At 39.3% G+C, this 21,557-nt stretch overlaps 1 protein-coding gene across 3 annotated transcripts in view; it reads left to right on the top strand.

Moving 5' to 3' along the window:
- Window positions 1–20,405, top strand: part of LOC149197462 (DNA-directed RNA polymerase I subunit rpa43-like) — an 83,965-nt gene extending 63,560 nt beyond the window's left edge. For 2 of the 3 annotated variants that reach the window (XM_089405848.1, XM_089405847.1), the window contains one exon: window positions 19,227–19,459. In XM_089405848.1, coding sequence (XP_089261974.1) covers window positions 19,227–19,444 — 218 coding nt within the window. In that variant the 3' untranslated portion in view covers window positions 19,445–19,459. Of the gene's footprint in view, window positions 1–19,226; window positions 19,460–20,143 lie in introns of those variants that run through there. The other variant, XM_089405849.1, reaches the window with a different exon arrangement.
- Window positions 20,406–21,557: the final 1,152 nt, after the last annotated feature.

Below are 21,557 nucleotides of genomic sequence, written 5' to 3' on the forward strand. Positions count from 1 at the left end.
AATCTCCAGCTCACAAGCAAACTCTTGGCCAACACTTAGCCAATTCTCCAGCTCTCCAAGCCCCTATTTCCTTGCGCAATTCCTATGGTTGATTAGCCCATCTTAAAGGGAAATCAATGCATCCAAAATTGCGCAATCCCTTCAAGGTTCAGTTCTTGATTGCATGCACTATCTGTACAACTCAGAAAATTCTACAACAAATAGTACACTGTCCCTGCACTCTAGTCTCAACTGGGTCTTTCTCTGATTCGACATGCATGAGTTTCTGATGAGTGAATCTTCAGTTAACTAGAGTAGCACTAGTTGAGTTCATTAATGACCCAACTGACTGTTAACTCACTATTAGTTCCTCAAACAGTTTGGAACTAATTTAACTGAACTTAACTCAGTAAACTGAGTTGTCTAATTACAACTCACAATTAACTCATATTGAATCCTATAAAATAGGGAGAACATACACATGACGACAGAAAGACTTTCAACTCGAAATTCTTAAGTTAACTACTACAAGTTTCTATGAGAAAAGAATTTGATTTTAATTCACAGTTTAATTCCAGGACAAATTAAATTGGAATTTTTGGATTCTATTTTTATCATTTCTTGTTGCTATTTTCAACACGGTCAAACTTGGTCAAATTCTGCCCTGAAGTCTGTGGCCAACTTGCAATTTATCTTTGCGGTTAAAGTGCCCAGATCATGTGGATTTCTCTGCCAAATAGTACGACCTGCCCAAACAGAAAACAAACCAAAAGATCAAACTCAAAATTTGCCTGGAAAGTCAAAGTCAAAGCTGGTCAAACTGTAGTCAACTTCTGAAATTTTTGGCCCTACTCTTTTGTCCTGAAATTCGTCTTCCTTGCCACATGTGTGAATGAGAAGATGTGCCCAATAGCTGTACGAACCAGTGAGAGGAGGTGAGAAGGATGAGTGAGTGAGTGAGGTGCCAAATGAGGTTGAAGTTCACTTATATTTATACAAGTCATTGAGGGTGAAGTGACATGTCTCGTGGGCTTCATGAGCCTACATGATGATGTGGCCAACCTTGACAATTTGCACGTGTGGTCATAAATTCAAAAACACATTCTTCTTGTCCAAATTTGATGATCTTTAGGTCGATTTTGGTCTTCTCAAAAGAGGAATTCAATGCAATCATCATCTCCATCAAATGAGCTGTCCAAAGTGGAATTTGGCCCTAGTTGCCAATTTTAACACCCCCTCTCAACTAGGGAGAATTCCACTCGCCAATCCATCCATCATCATCGATCATCATGCCACCTTGTTGTCATGTACCATCTCGGTATCTCATCTTTGCTCTGTTGAACACTGATATAGATAATGAAGAAGAATCGATCGAGAGAGAGTCACAAGACCTTATTGCTCTCCACTGACAAAAGTTAGTCCAGAGGTAGAACCTCAATCAGACTTGATCCCAGATCAAGCGGTGAACACCATGCATCCTAGACATAGGGAGTACGATAGTACACGATGCGTCCATCTGTACTGTTGTGGTCCTTACCCTCTTTTTCCAACTCATTGGCTAGATGAGAGGTACTTTCCATGAGTCTCGAACTACATGGGTAGGATGTATGCTGGGGCATCCACAGGAGAAGATGAACCACTCATCTTATGTATATATCATCAATCGTAGGGGAAGGTGAACCATTCACCCTACACACGTGTCATCAATTGTAGTGGAAGGTGAACCATTCACCCTACACACGTGTCAACCATAATGGTGTATCACTGAGGAAGGTGAACCACTCACCCTATGGTCGCTCATATCTTCAAGAAATACCCCAAGCCCCCAGGAGCACCCAAAGTTCAATGTCCAAATCAATCGAGACCCTCATGGGAGGGTCCTTCTACGACTCTAAGTCTTTCTCGGAAGGCTAAGAATTTGACCTTCCCCAAGGGCTTCGTGAGAATGTCAGCAATCTGCTCATTGATCCTGATGTGTTGTAGCCTTATTGCCCCCTGTTGTACCATATCCCAGACAAAGTGGTACTTGATATCAATGCGCATAGAGTGGTTGTGGAACACGAGATTCTCTGAAAGGCGAATCCCACTTTGGTTGTCGCAAAAATCATGGTGGTATCCAACACATGCTCAAATAGCTCACTGAAGAACTTCCTCAACCAAATAGCTTCACAACATGCCATACTAGCTGCAATGTATTCGACCTCGACAATGCTTAAAGCAACCGATTTCTGCGTCCTACTCATTGAAGAAATCAAAGCAAATCCTAATGAGAAGCAACATCCTGACGTGCTCTTTCTATCCACCACACTACCAACCCAGTCAACATCAGTCCCAAACTACATGGGTAGGATGTATGCTGGGGCATCCATAGGAGAAGGTGAACCACTCATCCTATGCATCATATATCATCAATCATGGGGGAAGGTGAACCACTCACTCTACACATGTGTCATCAATCATAGGGGAAGGTGAACCACTCACCTTGCACACATGTCAACCATAATGGGGTATCACAGGGGAAGGTGAACCACTCACCCACTCACCCTGTACACAACGCACGTATAGGGGAAGGTGAACCTCTCACCCGATGGTCGCTCATATCTCCAAGAAGTACCCCAAGTCCCCAAGGAGCACCTAGAGTTCAATGTCCAACTCAAGCAGAACCCTCATGGGAGGGTCCTTTTACAACTCTAAGTCTCTCTCAGAAGGCTAAGAATTTGACCTTCCCCAAGGGCTTCATGAGAATGTCAACAATTTTCTCATCGATCCTGATGTGTTGGAGCCTTATTGCTCCGCGTTGTACCATATCCCAGATAAAGTGGTACCTGATATCAATGTGCTTAGAGCAGTCGTGGAATGCGAGATTCTCTGAAAGGAGAATCCCACTTTGGTTGTCGCAATAGATCACGGTGGTATCCAGTACGTGCTCAAATAGCTCACTGAAGAACTTCCTCAACCAAATAGCTTGACAATAGGCCATACTAGCTGCAATGTATTCGACCTTGGCGGTGCTTAAACCAACCGATTTCTACTTCCTGCTCATCTAAGAAATCGAAGTAGATCCTAATGAGAAGCAACATCCTGATGTTCTCTTTCTATCCACCACACTACAAACCCAGTCAACATCAGTCTCGGACTACATGGGTAGGATGTATGCTGGGGCATCCACAGGAGAAGGTGAACCACTCATCCTATGCATATATCATCAATCGTAGGGGTAGGTGAACCACTCACCCTACACACGTGTCATCAATTGTAGGGGAAGGTGATCCACTCACCCTACACACGTCAACCATAATGGGGTCTCACAGGGGAAGGTGAACCACTCACCCTGTACACAACACACCTATAGGGGAAGGTGAACCACTCACCCTATGGTTGCTCATATCTCCAAGAAGTACCCCAAGCCACCCAGGAGCACCCAAAGTTCATTGTCCAACTCAAGCAGGACCCTCATGGGAGGGTCCTTCTACGACTCTAAGTCTCTCTCGGAAGGCTAAGAATTTGACCTTCCCCAAGGGCTTTGTGAGAATGTCAACAATTTGCTCATTGATCTTGATGTGTTGGAGCCTTATTGCTCCACGTTGTACCATATCCCAGATAAAGTGGTACCTGATATCAATGTGCTTAGAGCGGTTGTGGAACGCAGGATTCTCTGAAAGGCGAATCCCACTTTGGTTGTCGTAATAGATCATGGTGGTATCCAGTACATGCTCAAATAGCTCACTAAAGAATTTCCTCAACCAAATAACTTCACAATAGGCCATACTAGCTGCAATGTATTCGACCTTGGTGGTGCTTAAACCAACCGATTTCTACTTCCTGCTCATCCAAAAAATTGAACCAGATCCTAATGAGAAGCAACATCTTGACGTTCTCTTTCTATCCACCACACTACAAACCCAGTCAACATCAGTCTCGGACTACATGGGTAGGATGTATGCTGGGGCAGCCATAGGAGAAGGTGGACTACTCATCCTATGCATATATCATCAATCGTAGGGGTAGGTGAACCACTCACCCTACACACGTGTCATCAATCGTAGGGGAAGGTGAACCACTCACCCTACACACGTGTCATCAGTCATAGGGGAAGGTGAACCACTCACCCTACACACATGTCAACCATATTGGGGTATCATAGGGGAAGGTGAACCACTCACCCTGTACACAACGCACCTATACGGGAAGGTGAACCACTCACCCTATGGTCGCACATATCTCCAAGAAGTACCCCAAGCCCCCCAGGAGCACCCAAAGTTCAATGTCCAACTCAAGCAGGACCCTCATGGGAGGATCCTTCTACGACTCTTAAGTCTCTTTTGGAAGGCTAAGAATTTGACCTTCCCCAAGGGCTTCGTTTAGAATGTTAACAATCTGCTCATTGATCTTGATGTGTTGGAGCCTTATTGCTCCCCGTTGTACCATATCCCAGATAAAGTGGTACCTGATATCAATGTGCTTAGAGCGGCCGTGAAACACGAGATTCTCTGAAAGGCGAATCCCACTTTGGTTGTCGCAATATATCACAGTGGTATCCAACATGTGCTCAAATAGCTCACTAAAGAACTTCCTCAACCAAATAGCTTCACAACAGGGCATACTAGCTGCAATGTATTTAGCCTTGGTGGTGCTTGAAGCAATCGATTTCTACTTCCTGCTCATCCAAGAAATCGAATCAGATCCTAATGAGAAGCAACATCCTGACATGCTCTTTCTATCCACCACACTGCCAGCCCAGTCAACATCAATATATCCATGTAGCCTCAAATTTTCGGCAGTGTATCTTAGCCCATAGTTGATTGTGCCACGGAGATATCTCAAGCGATTCTTAGCGGCAATCCAATGTATGTGATGAGGCTCAACCTTAAATTGACTCAACGTATTCACAACGAAACATGTCAGGTCGGGAGTTTACCATGAACATCATGCCCCCCACAAGTTGTCGATACTCAGAAGGGTTTGCCAATTCGAATTTCGGGCCCAACAACAGTTCCACATAGCTTCTTGAAGTCGAGTTCCATCAGAGTAGACACAGAATTGCAATCCACCATCTCACATCTCTCTAGCAACTTCACAACGTATTTTCCTTGAGAAAGGAAAATCTCACCTGGCTTTTACCAGAGCTAAAGGCCTAGGAAGTAGTGCATCAATCCTGGGTCCTTCATCTCGAACTTGGAAGTCAACCCCTCTTGCGTTGATAAATGAGAGGGTTGACACCTGTAAAAAGGAGATCATCAACATAAAGGACCAAAATGAGAGTTATGTCCTTTTCAACCTTGAAGTATAGGTTGGCGTGAATCCCAACTTCATAAGATAACTATCAATCCTCTTGTACCAAGCCCTAGGGGCTTGCTTCAACCCATAGAGGGATTTATTCAACCTGCATACATGTTTCCTTTGATCTTGTGCTTCAAACCCTTGAGGTTGTTCCAAGTAGACTTCTTCCTCAAGCGAGCCATGCAAGAAAGCAATCTTAACGTCCATTTGATGTAGGCTCCATCCTTGAGTGACAACGAGGGAAATAATAGATCGAATAGTGGTATATCGAGCAATAGATGCAAATATCTCATCATAGTCCACTCCTTTTTGAGAGAAGCCTCGAGCAACGAACTTGGCCATACCTTTTTCAACACTCCCATTAGTTCCATGTTTAATTTGTAAAAGTCATTTTGAGGTGACTATGGACTTGTCCTTGGGTCTAGGCACCATGTCCTAGACGTCATTCTTCATGATCAATTCATATTCCTCATTCATTGCATCCTTCCATTCTTGGTGCTTTACGACTTCTTCAAACATGCATGGTTCAACTTGAACAATAATATTCATAACAGCCAATTTCCCTTGATACCTGTTTGGCTTCTTACTTTCGCGAAATGCCCCTCTTGGAGCAGTATGTTTTTCAACATCTTCGAGAGTATCTTTGAACCATAGAGGTCTTTTCCTTGAGGTAGAGGGATCACCAAGAGGTGGATCTGTAGGATCCGTTGGACCATCAACATCGGGCACAATCTCATTCGTCGGAGGTTCATCCTGTTTTTCTGCATAATCATCATCATCCTTCTTTGGGATAGGGTGATCTCTGGGTTTCCCAAGGGTAGTGTCTTCATCAAAGGTGACATCACGACTTACTTCCTCATCTCTTTGACCAGAAACATAGATTCTATATGCCTTTGAATTTTTATTGTAGCCAACAAATATACCTTTCTTCCTAGAGGCTTCCATCTTGTTTCTTTTATCTTTAGGCACATGAAAGTATACGAGACAACCAAAAATTCTAAAATGAGAAACATCAAGTTTCTTACCAGTGAAAACTTCCTTGGGTGTCTTGAAATCCAATGCTTGATGCGAGCTTCTATTTTGAACGTACACGACAATGTTGGCAGCTTCTCCCCATAGGAACTTTGGTAGACCTTGATCATGGAGCATGGCACGTGGTGGATTTCATGATTGTTTGGATTTTCCTTTTAGCAACGACATTTTGCTCGGGAGTATATGGAACAATTGTCTCCCTCTTAATGCCAACCTCTTTGCAAAAGTCGTTGAATTCTTTTGATTCGTATTCGGTTCTATTGTCGGTCCTCAATACCTTGATCTTCTTCCTACTTGATTTTCCACCAATGTTTTGAAAGAACGAAACCATTTGAACACTTCATCATTCTTTAAGAAATAGATCCATGTTTTGCATGAGAAGTCACCCAGAAAGATTGCATAGTATAAGTATCCTCCCAACGATGTTACGGACAACATACCAGATAGGTCAGAATGTACCAATTGAAGAATATCGATAGTCTTGCTTTCACTAGAAGGGAATGGTCCCTTTGTAAGTTTCCCAGTGATGGAGGTGCATCTAACCCGGGTCAATTGTTTATTAGAGGAGTTAGTCTGTAGAGTTAGGATTTAATGAATTAATGTATTTTCCTATAGTTTTTAAGAGAGAATGATGATTATTGAAAATAGAAGAAGATTCGAGAGTATTGTGGAAGGTTTGAGAGGATTATGGATTAGTTAGCTCTTATCTAGGGATAAGGGATTGGATGAGAGATGTTAGGGATTATGAGAGATATTTTGGGAGTTAGTTTAGGGATCTAGAACCTACTTGGGTTCTAATCGATTTGTATAAATTGAGGAGAGGCTATGAGACATGTATGTATGTAGAAGTGTGTGAGTGAGTGTTAGGAATGAGAGGCCAATCATTGGGCCATGATTTCTCCTGTAATTATTTTGTTTTATTAATTAATCATTTTCAGTTTATGTGTATACCTATTGTGTCATTTCAGTTTAGTGTTGTGAGCTAATGTTAATGAGTGCAAGCCTATGGTTAGATGTTATTTTACTTGCATCAATTTATGGTATCAGAGCTAAAGTTGGGTGGTTGTGAGAACTCAGATAGTTCATGATCCATAAACAAGATAATTCCAAAGTGTGCAAGTCAAAGGAGTTAGCGTAACCAAAGAGGAGTGGCTAGCATATAACGAAGTAGTCATCAGTGAATCATAGTCAGAAGGACACCTGCGTGGAAGTAAAAAGATGTATGTGTTTGTTAATCAAATAGTTGTCGCAGAAGTATATGTGGAGAAGCAACGTTGCTTGCTACTTATTGTGTTGAAGGTGTATTACTATTAAGGGCCACTAATCGTTTACTATCTGCATGGAGGAAATAGATGGTATCGAGTCCAGAACTGTGATTTTTAGTGTTTGGTTTGATTCTGAAATTTCCAGTGGTTTGAAATCCTTGAATTGAAATTTGTATTTGGTTGGAAAATGGCAAGGTTAATCACTATTGATTAAGAGATGGTTAGATCTGGGGATATTGTCAAAATTTCGATGTCATTGGTTTAATTTTTATAATGATAATTTTATATTGAGCAATTGCAGGAACTTTTTGTTCATAGTTGCAGAAATTTCTTGTAAGCGAATGTTGAGGACGTTTCAGCGCTGGAGTGGAAGAATTTGGTTTGTGAGGCATCAAAATTCGTACCAAGCCATAGCGTCACCTTTGCGTTGAGCCTACCTTGAGATCATGTGAAGAAAAAAGGCTCTTTTGAAATTAACAAAGGTATGAGCTACAATTATCACATGAACAACGTGGTCTTTCCTTTTGGTGAAAGAGTTGCATGCCATCGATTTTTGCCTTAGATGAACCAGTGACAAGTAGAAGCCCTTGATTTTTGCCTGAGATGAACGTAAGTGATTTTAAATACAACATTGGAAACCATAAATCTCATCGCTGTAGTAAATAAATTGTGAGGAGGAAGCACGGTAAACTACCTCTGCAAGCATGGTAAACTATTTAATTTTGTTGAATTCTATTTTGTGTTGAGCATGATAGTAATTTCCAGGTGAGATTGAATTTATGGGTTATGTGTTGACCAAAATAGTAAATAGTGCGCCCAGGGTTAATAAGAAATGGGAGTTTGGTTCAAAGAAAAGATGTATGCATTGCTGCGATTCATAATTGAATGTTGGATGTCTAAAGATTGGATGACAGACCCGGTGATATAGCTGGAAATCGAGATTGGTGGTGCCATAATTCTTCTCGCTGGAAATTCACTATTAGAGGCGAAAAACTCTCATGTGAAAGGTAGAAAGGTTGTTGTTGAATAGTCAACAAATGAAAAAAGAAGGCTTTTTGAAATCAAACGAAGGTACCCTGCACGTGGCTTAATAAATCCAAGCACAAGACTCATATAAAATTTGATAATTTACAATTATTATAAGAGGGCTTAAAGATTTATAATGTAGCATTGGCATTCAACATTGCATTTGGTGAATAATAAAGGTGAAAGGTGAAAGTAAATAGTAAATAGGTGTTGTATTAAAGGTGAAAGTAAATGGTAAAAGTAAATTGATGTTGTAAAAACATGGTGGTTTTTATGAAGATAGAGGATAAGTGGTTAAGGAATGAGAAAATCATATGGTTAGAATAAATGTTGAATGATAAATGGTGAGTTGTTGCACAAGGTTTTGGGTGGTTGATATATGGTTTCATAAAACCATGTGTGGGTTTGAGAATGCATAGCTTTATTTATTCACAAATTATAATAATGGTAATGTATGAAATGGTATATGATCATGAATAGTATATATATACCATCCACAAATTTTCAAGGTATTTTAATTTGTATATGGGTTGAAATCTCTCTTTGATTAAATGAAGAGTTGATGTCAAAAATATGGAGTCAAAAGAAAATTAAGAGTCATAGAAATGTAATGGGTACATGATCGGCAAAGCCCTACACTGAAAGTCTGCTCATTGTGAAGACAATTTGAAGAGATATTGCAGTTGTTGTTTGCAACAAAAAGGAGCAGAGTGCTCAGAAAGAAGGTTCAAGGGAAGTGAACCATTCACCGAGTTTATAGGAGATAACTTGGTAAAGTGATTCAGTTGCAGGTTATAGTGAACAGGGTGAAGTTCACGAAAGGAGAAGAAAATGAAGATACAGATTCCAGAGAAAGGCCATGATGATGCTATAGCAATTGGCCTTGGTGATGATGAGAAAGAGATCGCTGAATTAAAGGTACGACTTGATATATTAATATAGTTATTAAAAAGACAGAGACACAGATGGGTAATAAAGCGAATAGTTAAATGGCCAATTAAACAATTGATGGAAAGAAGACAAAAGCGTAAACTGAAAGTTTTAGAAGCAGAGAAACTCCAGACAAATATATACATTTGCGAACCAGAGCAAGGATCATTGCTTGGTGACAACGATGATGAAATGAACGTGGGTTCGATTCCCACAGACGATGCTACAGATTGTTCAGAAGACCAACATGAAGACCTGAAGACAGATTCATTTGTCAAACCTCATGTTTTTAAATCTAACCATTGGTGTGTGGATGCAAGATATGTTGCTGAACAACAAATTGATACAAAAATGAAGCAAGTTGCTGATGAATTGGAAAATGATGGGCCAAATGTCAACATGAGAGATATTGCAGCAGAACTAAAGTTCTTAGAAGAATGGTTGGACAATCCAAAGCTAGAGCGTGACGCAAAGGAAATTAAGATGGAATACAACATGCCTTCAAATCGACAAATTTGGTGCAACGAAAGCGTAGAGATTGACAACAAAGTTCAACAAACAAACAATAATGTGCAACCAGAAGACAAGTTAAATATCAAAATTGAAGAAATGAAGAAGCTGATGTTGAAAGAATCTCAGAAGATGTCCATTGAACAAAGAAAAAGCAAGGATAACAATAAGATACATCTGACTGCACAAATATACATCAGCAAAAAGGGAGGACAACTACAACATAAAGTTTGGAAGCCTGGAAGACGAAAGAAGAAAACCACAAAACATCAACAATATGACAAAGTAATTGATCAACGACAGACCAAAGTTTGGGATCCAGGTGGATTTTTATCATCTATTGAAGATTAATGGTCGGGAGACCATGTTTTTCTTTTACCTGGGGAGTTTGATGTAGGTGCATCTAACCTGTGTCAATTGTTTATTAGAGGAATTAGTTTGTAAAGTTAGGATTTAATTAATTAATGTATTTTCCTATAGTTTTTAAGAGAGTGATGATTAGGCAAAATGGTATGTTCTATGCTTTAGAACAATTTTACTTCAATTTCTTTAATATCCCAGTATCAATATTCAGATTAGCAATCACATCAACATGCCTTCAAATCGACAAATTTGGTGCAACGGAAGCGTAGAGATCGACAACAAAGTTCAGTGAACAAACAATAATGTGCAACAAGAAGACAAGTTAAATATCAAAATTGAAGAAATGAAGAAGCTAATGTTGAAAGAATCTTAGAAGATGCCCATTGAACAAAGAAAAGGCAAGGATAACAATAAGATACATCTAACTGCACAAATATACATCAACAAAAAGGGAAGACAACTACATCGTAACTTTGGAAGCCTGGAAGATGAAAGAAGAAAACCACAGAACATCAACAATATGACAAAGTAATTGATCAGCGACAGACCAAAGTTTGGGATCCAGGTGGAGTTTTATCATCTATTGAAGATTAATGGTCGGGAGACCATGATTTTCTTTTACTTGGGGAGTCTGATGCAGGTGCATCTAACCTGGGTCAATTGTTTATTAGAGGAGTTAGTTTGTAAAGTTAGGATTTAATTAATTAATGTATTTTCCTATAGTTTTTAAGAGAGAATGATGAGTTATTGAAAATAGAAGAAGATTCAAGAGTATTGTTGTTAATTTTAGGCAAAATGGTTTGTTCTATGCTTATGCTTTAGAGCAATTTTACTTCAATTTCTTTAATAGCCCAGTATCAATATTCAGATTAGCGATCACTTCAACATGATAGTAAAATGCAGATAGAACATAAATATAAACAGTGGAAGACAATCCAAGATAAGAGGACACAAGATGCGGCACCAGCCAGGGACAAACCCCAATGTGGGGAAACCCTTGATCAAATCTTCTTATAGTCTTCAATAGTTTAGCAAAGAGAGATAGTACAATTTACATATTTGATATTTTGTAACAGTAGTAAAAGTGCCCAAACCAGAAAAGTCAACGCTGGTCAACAAGGCAAATTTGACCCTCAACAATTTGGTCAACTTCAGTCAACTTCGGCCTCCAAACAACAAGATGAATAAGCCCTCAAAACAACCCAAAACAGTCCAGTCAAACTTGGTCAAACAATCAACCTTGTGGTCAACCCTAGTTGCAGTCAACGCTGGTCAAAGTCAACATTTGACCTCGATTTTTGTGCCCAGAAATGCGGCCTACCCAAACAAAAATATCTCAGCCAAAACACCGTCAAACAGGTGAACGCTATTGGTCAATGCATGGTCAAACTGTCCAAAAATTCGGCTTCCTGAAATTTCGCTCTCTTGAAATTTCGGCCTCCTGAAATTTTGCTTTCTTGAAATTTCGGCCTCCTGAAATTTCGCTCTCCTGAAATTTCGAACGTGTGGAGAGAGAGAGGCCCAGAAATCCGCACCCAATCAATGAGGAGAGAAAGAAGTGTGAAGTTGAGTGTGTCCAAATGAGGCTAAGGCATCATATATTTTTAGCAAACATTGAGAATGAATAGACGTGACTATTGGGCTTCTGAGCCTACATAAGTTTGCTGGCCGACCTTGACAATTTGTCCATAATCGAAATAAATTCATAACTTCATTTGTACATGTCGGAATCAGATGATCTCTAGATCAATCCTACACCTCTCGGAGAGAGGAATCCAAGAAAAATATCAACTGTCATAAATAAGATGACCCATGTGGAGTTTGGCCCTAGTTTTCAATTTTAACACTCCCTCTCAACTAGGGAGAACTACATCTGCTAATCCATCTGCCAATTTGTACTATCTGTGCCATCAATGCACTGCTCTGCACTACTCTGCTGAACTATGAAGAAGAAGTGATCGAGAATGTATCATACCATTCTCTATTGACCTGAAGTTAGTCCCAAATAAAAGAGAGTGTCTCATACCACTCTTACTGACCCGAAGTCAGTTCCAATCAAAAGAGAGTGTCTCATATCACTCTTATTGACCCAAAGTTAGTTCCATTGATCCCAGATCAATATCGGTCATCCTAGCATAGGGAGAACGGTAGTACACGATGCGTCCATCGGTAGTACAATTTATCCATAATCAAAATAAATTCATAACTTAAATCTGTACATCTTAGAATCAGATGATCTCTAGATCAATTCTACACCTCTCGGAGAGAGGAATCCAAGAAAAATATCAACTGTCATAAATAAGATGACCCATGTGGAGTTTGGCCCTAGTTGTCAATTTTAACACTTCCTCTCAACTAGGGTAGGATGTCTCAGCAGGAGAAGGATGACCCACTCATCCTGCCTACATGTCGCCAAGGGGTATCACAGGGGAACGCTGAAACACTCACCCTGTACATAACAAACCACTAGGGGAAAGCTAAACCACTCACTCCATGGTTGCTCATCACTCCAAGAAGTACCCCAAGCCCCCCAGAGCTCCCAGAGCTCAATGTCCATATCATACAGGACCCTCATATGGGGGTCTCTCCGCAACTCCAAGTCATTCTCGAAAGGCCAAGAACTTGATCTTCCCTAGGGGCTTTGTCAAAATATCGGCGACCTGCTCATGAGTCCCAATGTGATGGAGCCTTATTGCTCCTTGTTGTACCATATCCCGGATAAATTGGTACTTGATATCTATATGCTTGGAGTCATCATGAAACACGAGGTTCTATGATAATCGGATCCCACTCTAGTTGTCGCAGAGGATCATGGTGGTATCCAAGACATGTTGAAACAACTCACTGAGGAGCTTCCTCAACTAGATAGCTTCATAGGAGGCTATACTCGCAGCTATGTATTCGACCTCAGTGGTGCTCAAGGCAACTGATTTCAGCTTCTTGCTCATCTAGGATATCGAAGCAGAACCCAAAGAAAAACAACATCCAAAAGTGCTCTTGCGATCCACCACATTGCTAGCCCAATTAGCATCAAAATAACCATGCAGCCTCACATCTCCGACAGTGTATCTCAGTCCATGAGTGATTGTGCCCCGAAGATATCTCAAAAGATTCTTGGCACCAATCCAATGTATATGATGAGGCTTAACCACATATTGGCTCAATGTGTTAATTGCAAAACATATGTCCGGACGGGAGTTCACCAAGAACATCAATGCTTCTATGAGTTGACGATACTCAGAATCATTTCTTAATTCAGGTCCAGCAACACTACCATATAACTTCTTAAAGTTAAGTTCCATCGGGGTAGTCACAGGCTTGCCGTCCACCATCCCAAATCTTTCCAATATCTTCACAACATATTTTCCTTGAGATAGGAAAAATTTCACCTGGCTTTTCCCAGACTTCCAACCCCAGGAAGTAGTGCATCGGTTCTCGGTCCTCTGTCCTTCATCTCAAATTCAGAAGCCAACTCCCTCTTACATTTGTGAATGAGAGGGTCTGCACCTGTCAGAAAGAGGTCGTCCACATAAAGTACCAGAATGAGAGGTTTATCATTTTCAACCTTAAAGTAAAGGTTCAGATCGACTTCACTTCTAGTGAATCTCAGCTTCATCAGATAGCTATTGATCCTCTCATATAAGCCCAGGGTGCTTGCTTCAATCCATAGAGAGCTTTTTTCAACCTACATACATGAGATTCCCGGTCATGAACCTCAAACCCCTCGGGTTGTTCCACATAGACTTCCTCTTTGATCGAACCATGCAAGAAAGCGGTCTTGACATCCATCTGATGTAGGTTCCATCCTTGCAAGGCAGCAAGGGCTATGATCGAGCGGATGGTGGTGTATCGGGCAACATGTGCAAATATCTCATCGTAATCTACACCTTCCTTTTGAGAGAAGCCTCGAGCAACAAAGTGAGCCTTGAACTTTTCTGCACTTCCATCAGCGCCATGCTTGATTTTGTAGAGCCACTTAGAGGTGACAACCAATTTGTCTTGGGGTCTAGGGACCACATCCCAGACATCATTCTTCATAATTGACTCGTATTCTTCATTCATAGCATCCTTCCATACTTGTTGCTTCATGACTTCTTCAAATGATGAAGGCTCATTTTGAATGATAGTGCTCATGACGGTCAAGTATCCTTGATACCTGTTCGACTTCTTGCTTTCACGGAAGGTCCCCCTTGGTGCAATATGTCTCTCGGCATCTTCGAGAGTCTCCCTAAGCCATGAGGGTCTCCTCTTGGAGGAGGAGGGCTCTTGAGGAGGAGGATCAATAGGATCCATAGGTTCATCAACATCTGGCATTGTTTCATCTTCTTTTGCACCCTGTTTTCCGGTGTCAGCTTCTTTGTCCTTCCTTGGGATAGGAAGGTTGTTGATCTTCCCGAGGGCCATATCTTCGTCAAAGGTGACATCATGACTTATCTCAAATTCCCTTTGACTAGCCACATAAATTCTATATCCCTTAGAATTTTCACTATAGTCCACAAAGATTCCTTTCTTCCTAGATGCACCCAATTTGCTTCTTTTCTCTTTCAACACATGAAAATATACGGGGCTTCCAAAAATTCTAAAATGAGAGACATCTTGTTTCTTACCAGTGAACATTTCTTCGGGAGTCTTGGAGTCCAATGCTTGATGAGGGCATCATATTTGAACATACACAACGATATTTGCAACTTCAACCCATAGGAACTTCAGAAGCCCTTGATCATGAAGCATGGTACGAACAACTTCTACAATAGTGCGATTCTTCCTTTCAACCACATCATTATGCTTGGGAGTGTATGGTGTTGTAGTGTCCCTCTTAATGCCAACTTCTCTGCAATAATCTTGGAATTCATTGGATTCGTACTCGGTCCCATTACCAGTCCTCAATATCTTGATTTTCTTCTCGGATTGGTTTTTGATAAAGGCTTTGAAGTGTCGGAACCAGGTGAACACTTCATCCTTCTTCTTCAAGAAGTAGATCCAGGTTTTGCGAGAGTAATCATTCGTAAAGGTGGGATAATATAAATATCCTCCCAAAGAGTTTATGGGCATCATACCAGATATGTTGGAGTGGATTAATTGCAATATCTTTGTGGTCTTGCTATTACTTGAGGGGAATGGTCCCCTTGTAAGTTTTCCTTCGGCACATCCTGGACATACACCCTCATGCTCTACTTTGAATTCGGGCATACCTGTCACCATCTGTCTCACATCGAGTAGGGCCTTATAATAAATATGGGCAAACCTCCTGTGCCATAGTTTAGATTGTAGAGATGCGTCGCAAGACATAGCTCCTAATGGACTTCCTCCAACTTGATACAAAGTGTCAACCCTAAACCCAAGAGTAAAAGCATCTTTAAAATTTCTTTTCCAAACATGTACCTTTCCATCAATAAAGCCACCTTGAATCCTTTATCTTCCATTGCCGAAATGGACACCAGGTTCTTCTTGAGATCGGGTACATATAGTACTTCTTGCGAATGAATAGTACCTTTCCATCAATAAAGCCACCTTGAATCCTTTATCTTCCATTGCCGAAATGGACACCAGGTTCTTTTTGAGATTGGGTACATATAATACTTCTTGCGAATGAATAGTGTTACCTTGATTCAATTGAAGGGTAACATTCCCTACTCCCTTCACGGGATAGGTGGCATTGTCTCCAAGGATGATCTCCAAGTTTGTCTCATTTTCTATCAGATTAGAGAGGGCTTCCTTGTATCCGGTGAAGTGCCTTGAGGCACCACTATTAATCAACCAATTTCCCAAAGTGTCTGGAGGAGAGGCAGTGGAGAGGGCCGATATAAGATAGTACTCTTTTTTCTTATTGTTAACAACATTGGATTCTTCATACCTGGAGTTCCTTGATTTCTTGGAGAGTCGACCATTTCCTTGATGTCCCACGTTCCTTTTTCCCTTGCCATTGGACCTGCCATTCCTTTGATCGTTGTTGTTGAAGTTTCCCCTGGAATGATTGTGATAATCATCATGTGATGTGTCCCTTCTATTTGGACACTCCCTTGCATAGTGGCCAAACTTATTGCAAACAAAGCACATGCCCTTCCTTCCTCCCTTAGATCTAGGCTTTCCATGGAAATGACCTTTAGACCCTGCATTATTTCTCCTTTTGGGTTGCTTCTAATAGAAGGCATTTCTTGCTCCACCATTCTTGTTTCTTCTGGAATGCATCTCGACATCAATTCTTCAAACCCTGGAATTCGATCATTGTTGAGTATAGTGGTTTTAAATACATACCACTTACGTGGGAGTCCTCCAAGGGTGGTGAGAGTAAGTTCCTTGTCAGGAATGACGTCTCCAATCGAAAGTACATCATTCTTGATCTCAGTGATACTTAAGAAGTAGGATTGAATATCCTCGTCCTTGACCTTTGTAATATATTTCAACTTATTCTTGAGAAATAGAATTTGATTAACATTACTAACCTTGAACATGCTGATCAACTTGTCCTAGATCTCTTTGGAGGTCTTCAATTCAGAGATGTAGACCACTAGACGCTTGTCAATTGAATCCATGATAATCTTCTTTGCTTTGACTTAAGCCCTATTGTACTTTGTCTTCACAGCAACCGGTGCATTTGAAGGAGGCTCGGGGATTTTACCTTGCACATAATCCATCACTTCTTGTTCTTCCAAGGTCAAATCAAGAGACATCTTCCATCAATGATAGTCAGATTTATCATGGAGCTTGTCTTCAGCCGGGAAGTGGGATGAGGAACCCATTGAGCCTTTTGTCCTTGTCCATCTGTCTTTGGTGATTTCTCTTTCACTCTTGCTTGGGCTTTGTCTTCACCTCAACTCTGATACCATGTTAATTTTAGGCAAAATCGTATGTTCTATGCTTTAGAGCAATTTTACTTCAATTTCTTCAATAGCCCAGTATGAATATTCAGATTAGCAATCACATCAACATGATATAAAATGTAGATAGAACATAAATATAAACAGTAGAAGACAAGCCAAGACTAGAGGACACAAGACGTGGCACTAGCCAGGGACAAACCCCAATGTGGGGAAACCCTTGATCAAATCTTCTTATAGTCTTCAATAGTTCAGCAGAGAGATATAGTACAATTTACAAATCTGATATTTTGTAACAGTAGTAAAAGAGTCCAAACCAGAAAAGTCAACGCTGGTCAACAAGGCAAATTTGACCCTCAAAAATTTGGTCAACTTCAGTCAACTTCGGCCTCCAAACAACAAGATGAATAAGCCCTCAAAACAACCCAAAACAGTTCAGTCAAACTTGGTCAAACAACCAACCATGTGGTCAACCCTAACTGGAATGAACGTTGGTCAAAGTCAACATTTGACCTCGATGTCTGTGCCCAAGAATGTGGCTTGCCCAAACAGAATATCTCACCCAAAACACAGTCAAATAGGTCAATGCTGCTGGTCAACGCATGGTCAAACTGTCGAAAAATTTGCTCTCTTGAAATTTCACTCTTGAAATTTCGGCCTCCTGAAATTTCAGACGTGTGGAGAGAGAGAGGCCCAAAAATCCGCGTCCAATCAATGAGGAGAGAGAGAGAGAGAAGTGTGAATATCTGTGTGTCCAAATGAGGCTAAGACATCATGTATTTATAGCAAATGTTGAGGATGAATAGACGTGACTATTGGGCTTTTGAGCTTGCATAAGTTTGCTGGCTGACCTTGACAATTTGTCCATAATCAAAAATAAATTCATAACTTCATTTGTACATGTCGGAATTGGATGATCTCTAGATCAATCCTACACCTATTGGAGAGAGGAATCCAAGAAAAATATCAGCGGTCATAAATAAGATGACCTATGTGGAGTTTGGTCCTAGTTGCCAATTTTAACAATTGTGGAAGGTTTGAGAGGATTATGGATTAGTTAGCTCTTATCTAGGGATAAGGGATTGTATGAGAGATGTTAGGGATTATGAGAGATATTTTGGGAGTTAGTTTAGGGATTTAGAACCTACTTGGGTTCTAATCCATTTGTATAAATTGAGGAGAGGCTATGAGACATGTATGTATGTAGAAGTGTGTGAGCAAGTGTGAGGAATGAGAGGCCAATCATTGGGCCATGATTTCTCCTGTAACTATTTTGTTTTATTAATTAATCATTTTCAGTTTAGTGTTGTGAGCTAATGTTAATGAGCGCAAGCCTATGGTTAGATGTTATTTTACCTGCATCACCCAGCTACACAGCCTTTACAAACACCTTCATGGTTCATATTGAACTCATGCATACCGATGACCATCTTCCTTATCCTAGGTAGGGCTTTGTAATGTAAGTGGGCAAATCTCCGGTGCCATAGCTCAGAGAGAAGAGGAGTATCGCTAGCCAAGGTTCCCAAAGGACTTCCTCCTACTTGATAGAGACCATCAACCGTAAATCCAAGTGTGAATGCATCTTTCGGGTTTCTTTGCCAAATATGTACCTTTCCATCAATGAATGCTACTTTGGAGCCTTTATCTTCCATTGCAGAAATAGACACCAGGTTTTTCAAATCGGGCACATACAACACTTGTAGATGAATGGTTTGACCTTGATTCAAGTGAAGAGTGATAGTACCTATCCATCAAATGAGCTGTCCAAAGTGGAAATTGGCCCTAGTTGCCAATTTTAACACGAGGCATTGTTTTCTAGTCTTAAAATAAAACCTTGCATGACCTAGTTTATATTTGTCTTGTGCTTTGGAGTTGAAGTGGGAATTTTCCAAATTTACTGTTATCAAAATGCATGAGAGGCTGAATAAATTTTAGTTACATTTGTAATGAAATATTTTCTAAGAAAAATTACTTATAGATTTTTTGGCAGTCTGATGGTTAAATTTTTTTGTTACACATCTAGGTCTGATCTTTTCCATTCTCCTTTTTCTACGAAGCATTGTTTCCCCCGGTATGGATTCAGGCTTTTATGACATTGTTGATATAAATCTGATGGTTAACTGTTTGATCAGATGTAATTTGTCCAGACTGATATCACAAAAGTTCCATGAAACAAGTCTGCAGATTCTGAAAACAACGATTCTCCGTAAACAATGGTTGTTCTCGATGCCCCCTCTGTAAATAATGGTTGAATTGGTTTTTGTATCTTGTTTTTAATTCCTTCAATGATCAATGCTAGTTAAATTGAAGCATATGATGCGCTTATTATTTCACTGTTCTACCTAGTTTCCTGTGTCTGTTATTTTTTGGTGGGCTCTTTTGAGTATTATTTCCTTAATGTTTGATTTTTCGGTTGTATTAGTGACCAGACATAGGGAAGTTGATTTCTGTAATCCCATGGATAAGTACGAAGTTTATAGATTTGCTTTTTGTTATTAATATGGTTGCTGTTTGAGCCGCATTATAATTACTTATAAGAACTTGAAGACATAAATTGAGCTCTATTGTGAAGGATAATATGCTTTTACTAGGTTAAAGCCAATTCTATTCATGCTTGGCCGTGAGTGGTGTGAGGAATCTAACTGAAATGGACATTACGCCATTGGTTTAGAATTGCTCATCTGTGGTGTTAATTGTTGAGGCTAGTTGTTTTCTGGTCGTTATAAAACTTTGCAACCTGGTTTGTATTTGTCTTGTGCTTTTGAGTTCTAGGTGTGAATCTATAGCAATTTATTGCTGTTACTGAATGCCTTTTACTTTGTGTTGAGAAATTTACAAATGGGTTGTTTTCAAAATGTATGCCAGGCTGAATAAATTATAGTTATATTAACATATGAAATATTTTCTTAGCAGAACTAATTATATGTTTTTGATAATCAGAAATAGGGCTATATAAAGAAGCTGCATGATTAGTGTGTCAGCGAGAATAGTATCACTGTTGATGTTCATTCCCTGCAATGCATATTTTATTAGATGCCTCGTGATAGGACACCATCATGTTAAGATTGAATGAACGAGACTAATGATACCATGATACACGTGTAATATCATCAGCACTCTTAACATGTGTGATGGGAGTCAAAGTCATGTAAGTGCCACTTGGTTCTTGGGACGTACTCAAGTCAACGAAAAAAGAGTCCGTGGAACCACCTTCATGCTTGAAATTAATATTATCAAATGTAAAAATAAGGGTTTCATAAAAACTAGAAATAAGTTATTTAGGGGTTTTAGGCACTTTTTACAATGCAGCATGAGGGAGATGTTTATTTTTTTTTGGTTATGAGATGGGGTTGATATGTGAAATTTAAAAAATTATTAATAAAACAAATATTCAATATGCAGTCTTGGGTAAAATAATTTTATATCATTTTTATAGAAAGAGAAAAGTAATGGACAGTAAAAGAATTTTTTATATTGGTTTATCACTAAATATTTCCCGTCTTGGGTAAAATAATTTTATATCATTTTTATAAAAAGAGAAAAGTAATTGAAAGTAATTTTTTATATTGGTTTATCACATATTATTTTATTGTGGTAGGAAGATGTGAAATTCCTTCAGTGCATGTATGGAGTTAACATGGGACATTTAAGAAATATTAATAACAAATTTTGTTTTTAAAGTGGGCCAAAAATAGAATATTTAAATATCCACATTATGTAAAATAGTTGTAAAATAGTTCCATAGAGAGATATCTTATAATGTATGGTTCTTTCAATACTTAGTATGGAGTTGACATGTGGCATTAAAGAAGTTTTAATAACATTTTGTTTTTAATATGGATCATAAATTTGTTACGGTGAAAACCATTTAATGGTGTGTCCCTCAATTTGAGAGGGATGTATAATTTTTCAGTGCTTGATACAGCATATATATTTATAAAGAATCAACATTATTTATTTTAACTCAATATATATTATGCGTCGAGAGGAATCAAAACTTGAAAATGATTTTGTATCCTTAGAGATTTGATCCCTTGTAGCACATGATAGGTTCAGAGTTCATTCACTTTTAATTAAAAAAAATCATGATATGTTCATAGGTATTCAACAATATATTTATGCTAAATATCAAAATTAGATTATATATATATATATATATATATATATATATATATATATATATATAAAATTTCAACAAATTTTCTAATAATAACTCTTAATTTTTAATTCCATTCAATCTTAGAGTTTATTAGGGGGATTATGACAATATAGAGGTTAATATAATAGTTCTTATTACTCTTTCGAGAAACTATAATGGACTTTTTAGATGTGATTTACTTGTGTTAAGACTTAG

This window comes from Pinus tabuliformis, chromosome 2_2 (genome assembly GCF_031772625.1).
Source record: "Pinus tabuliformis cultivar Carrire ecotype Pingquan chromosome 2_2, CPIR1, whole genome shotgun sequence".
In the NCBI taxonomy this organism is placed as follows: Eukaryota; Viridiplantae; Streptophyta; class Pinopsida; order Pinales; family Pinaceae; genus Pinus; species Pinus tabuliformis.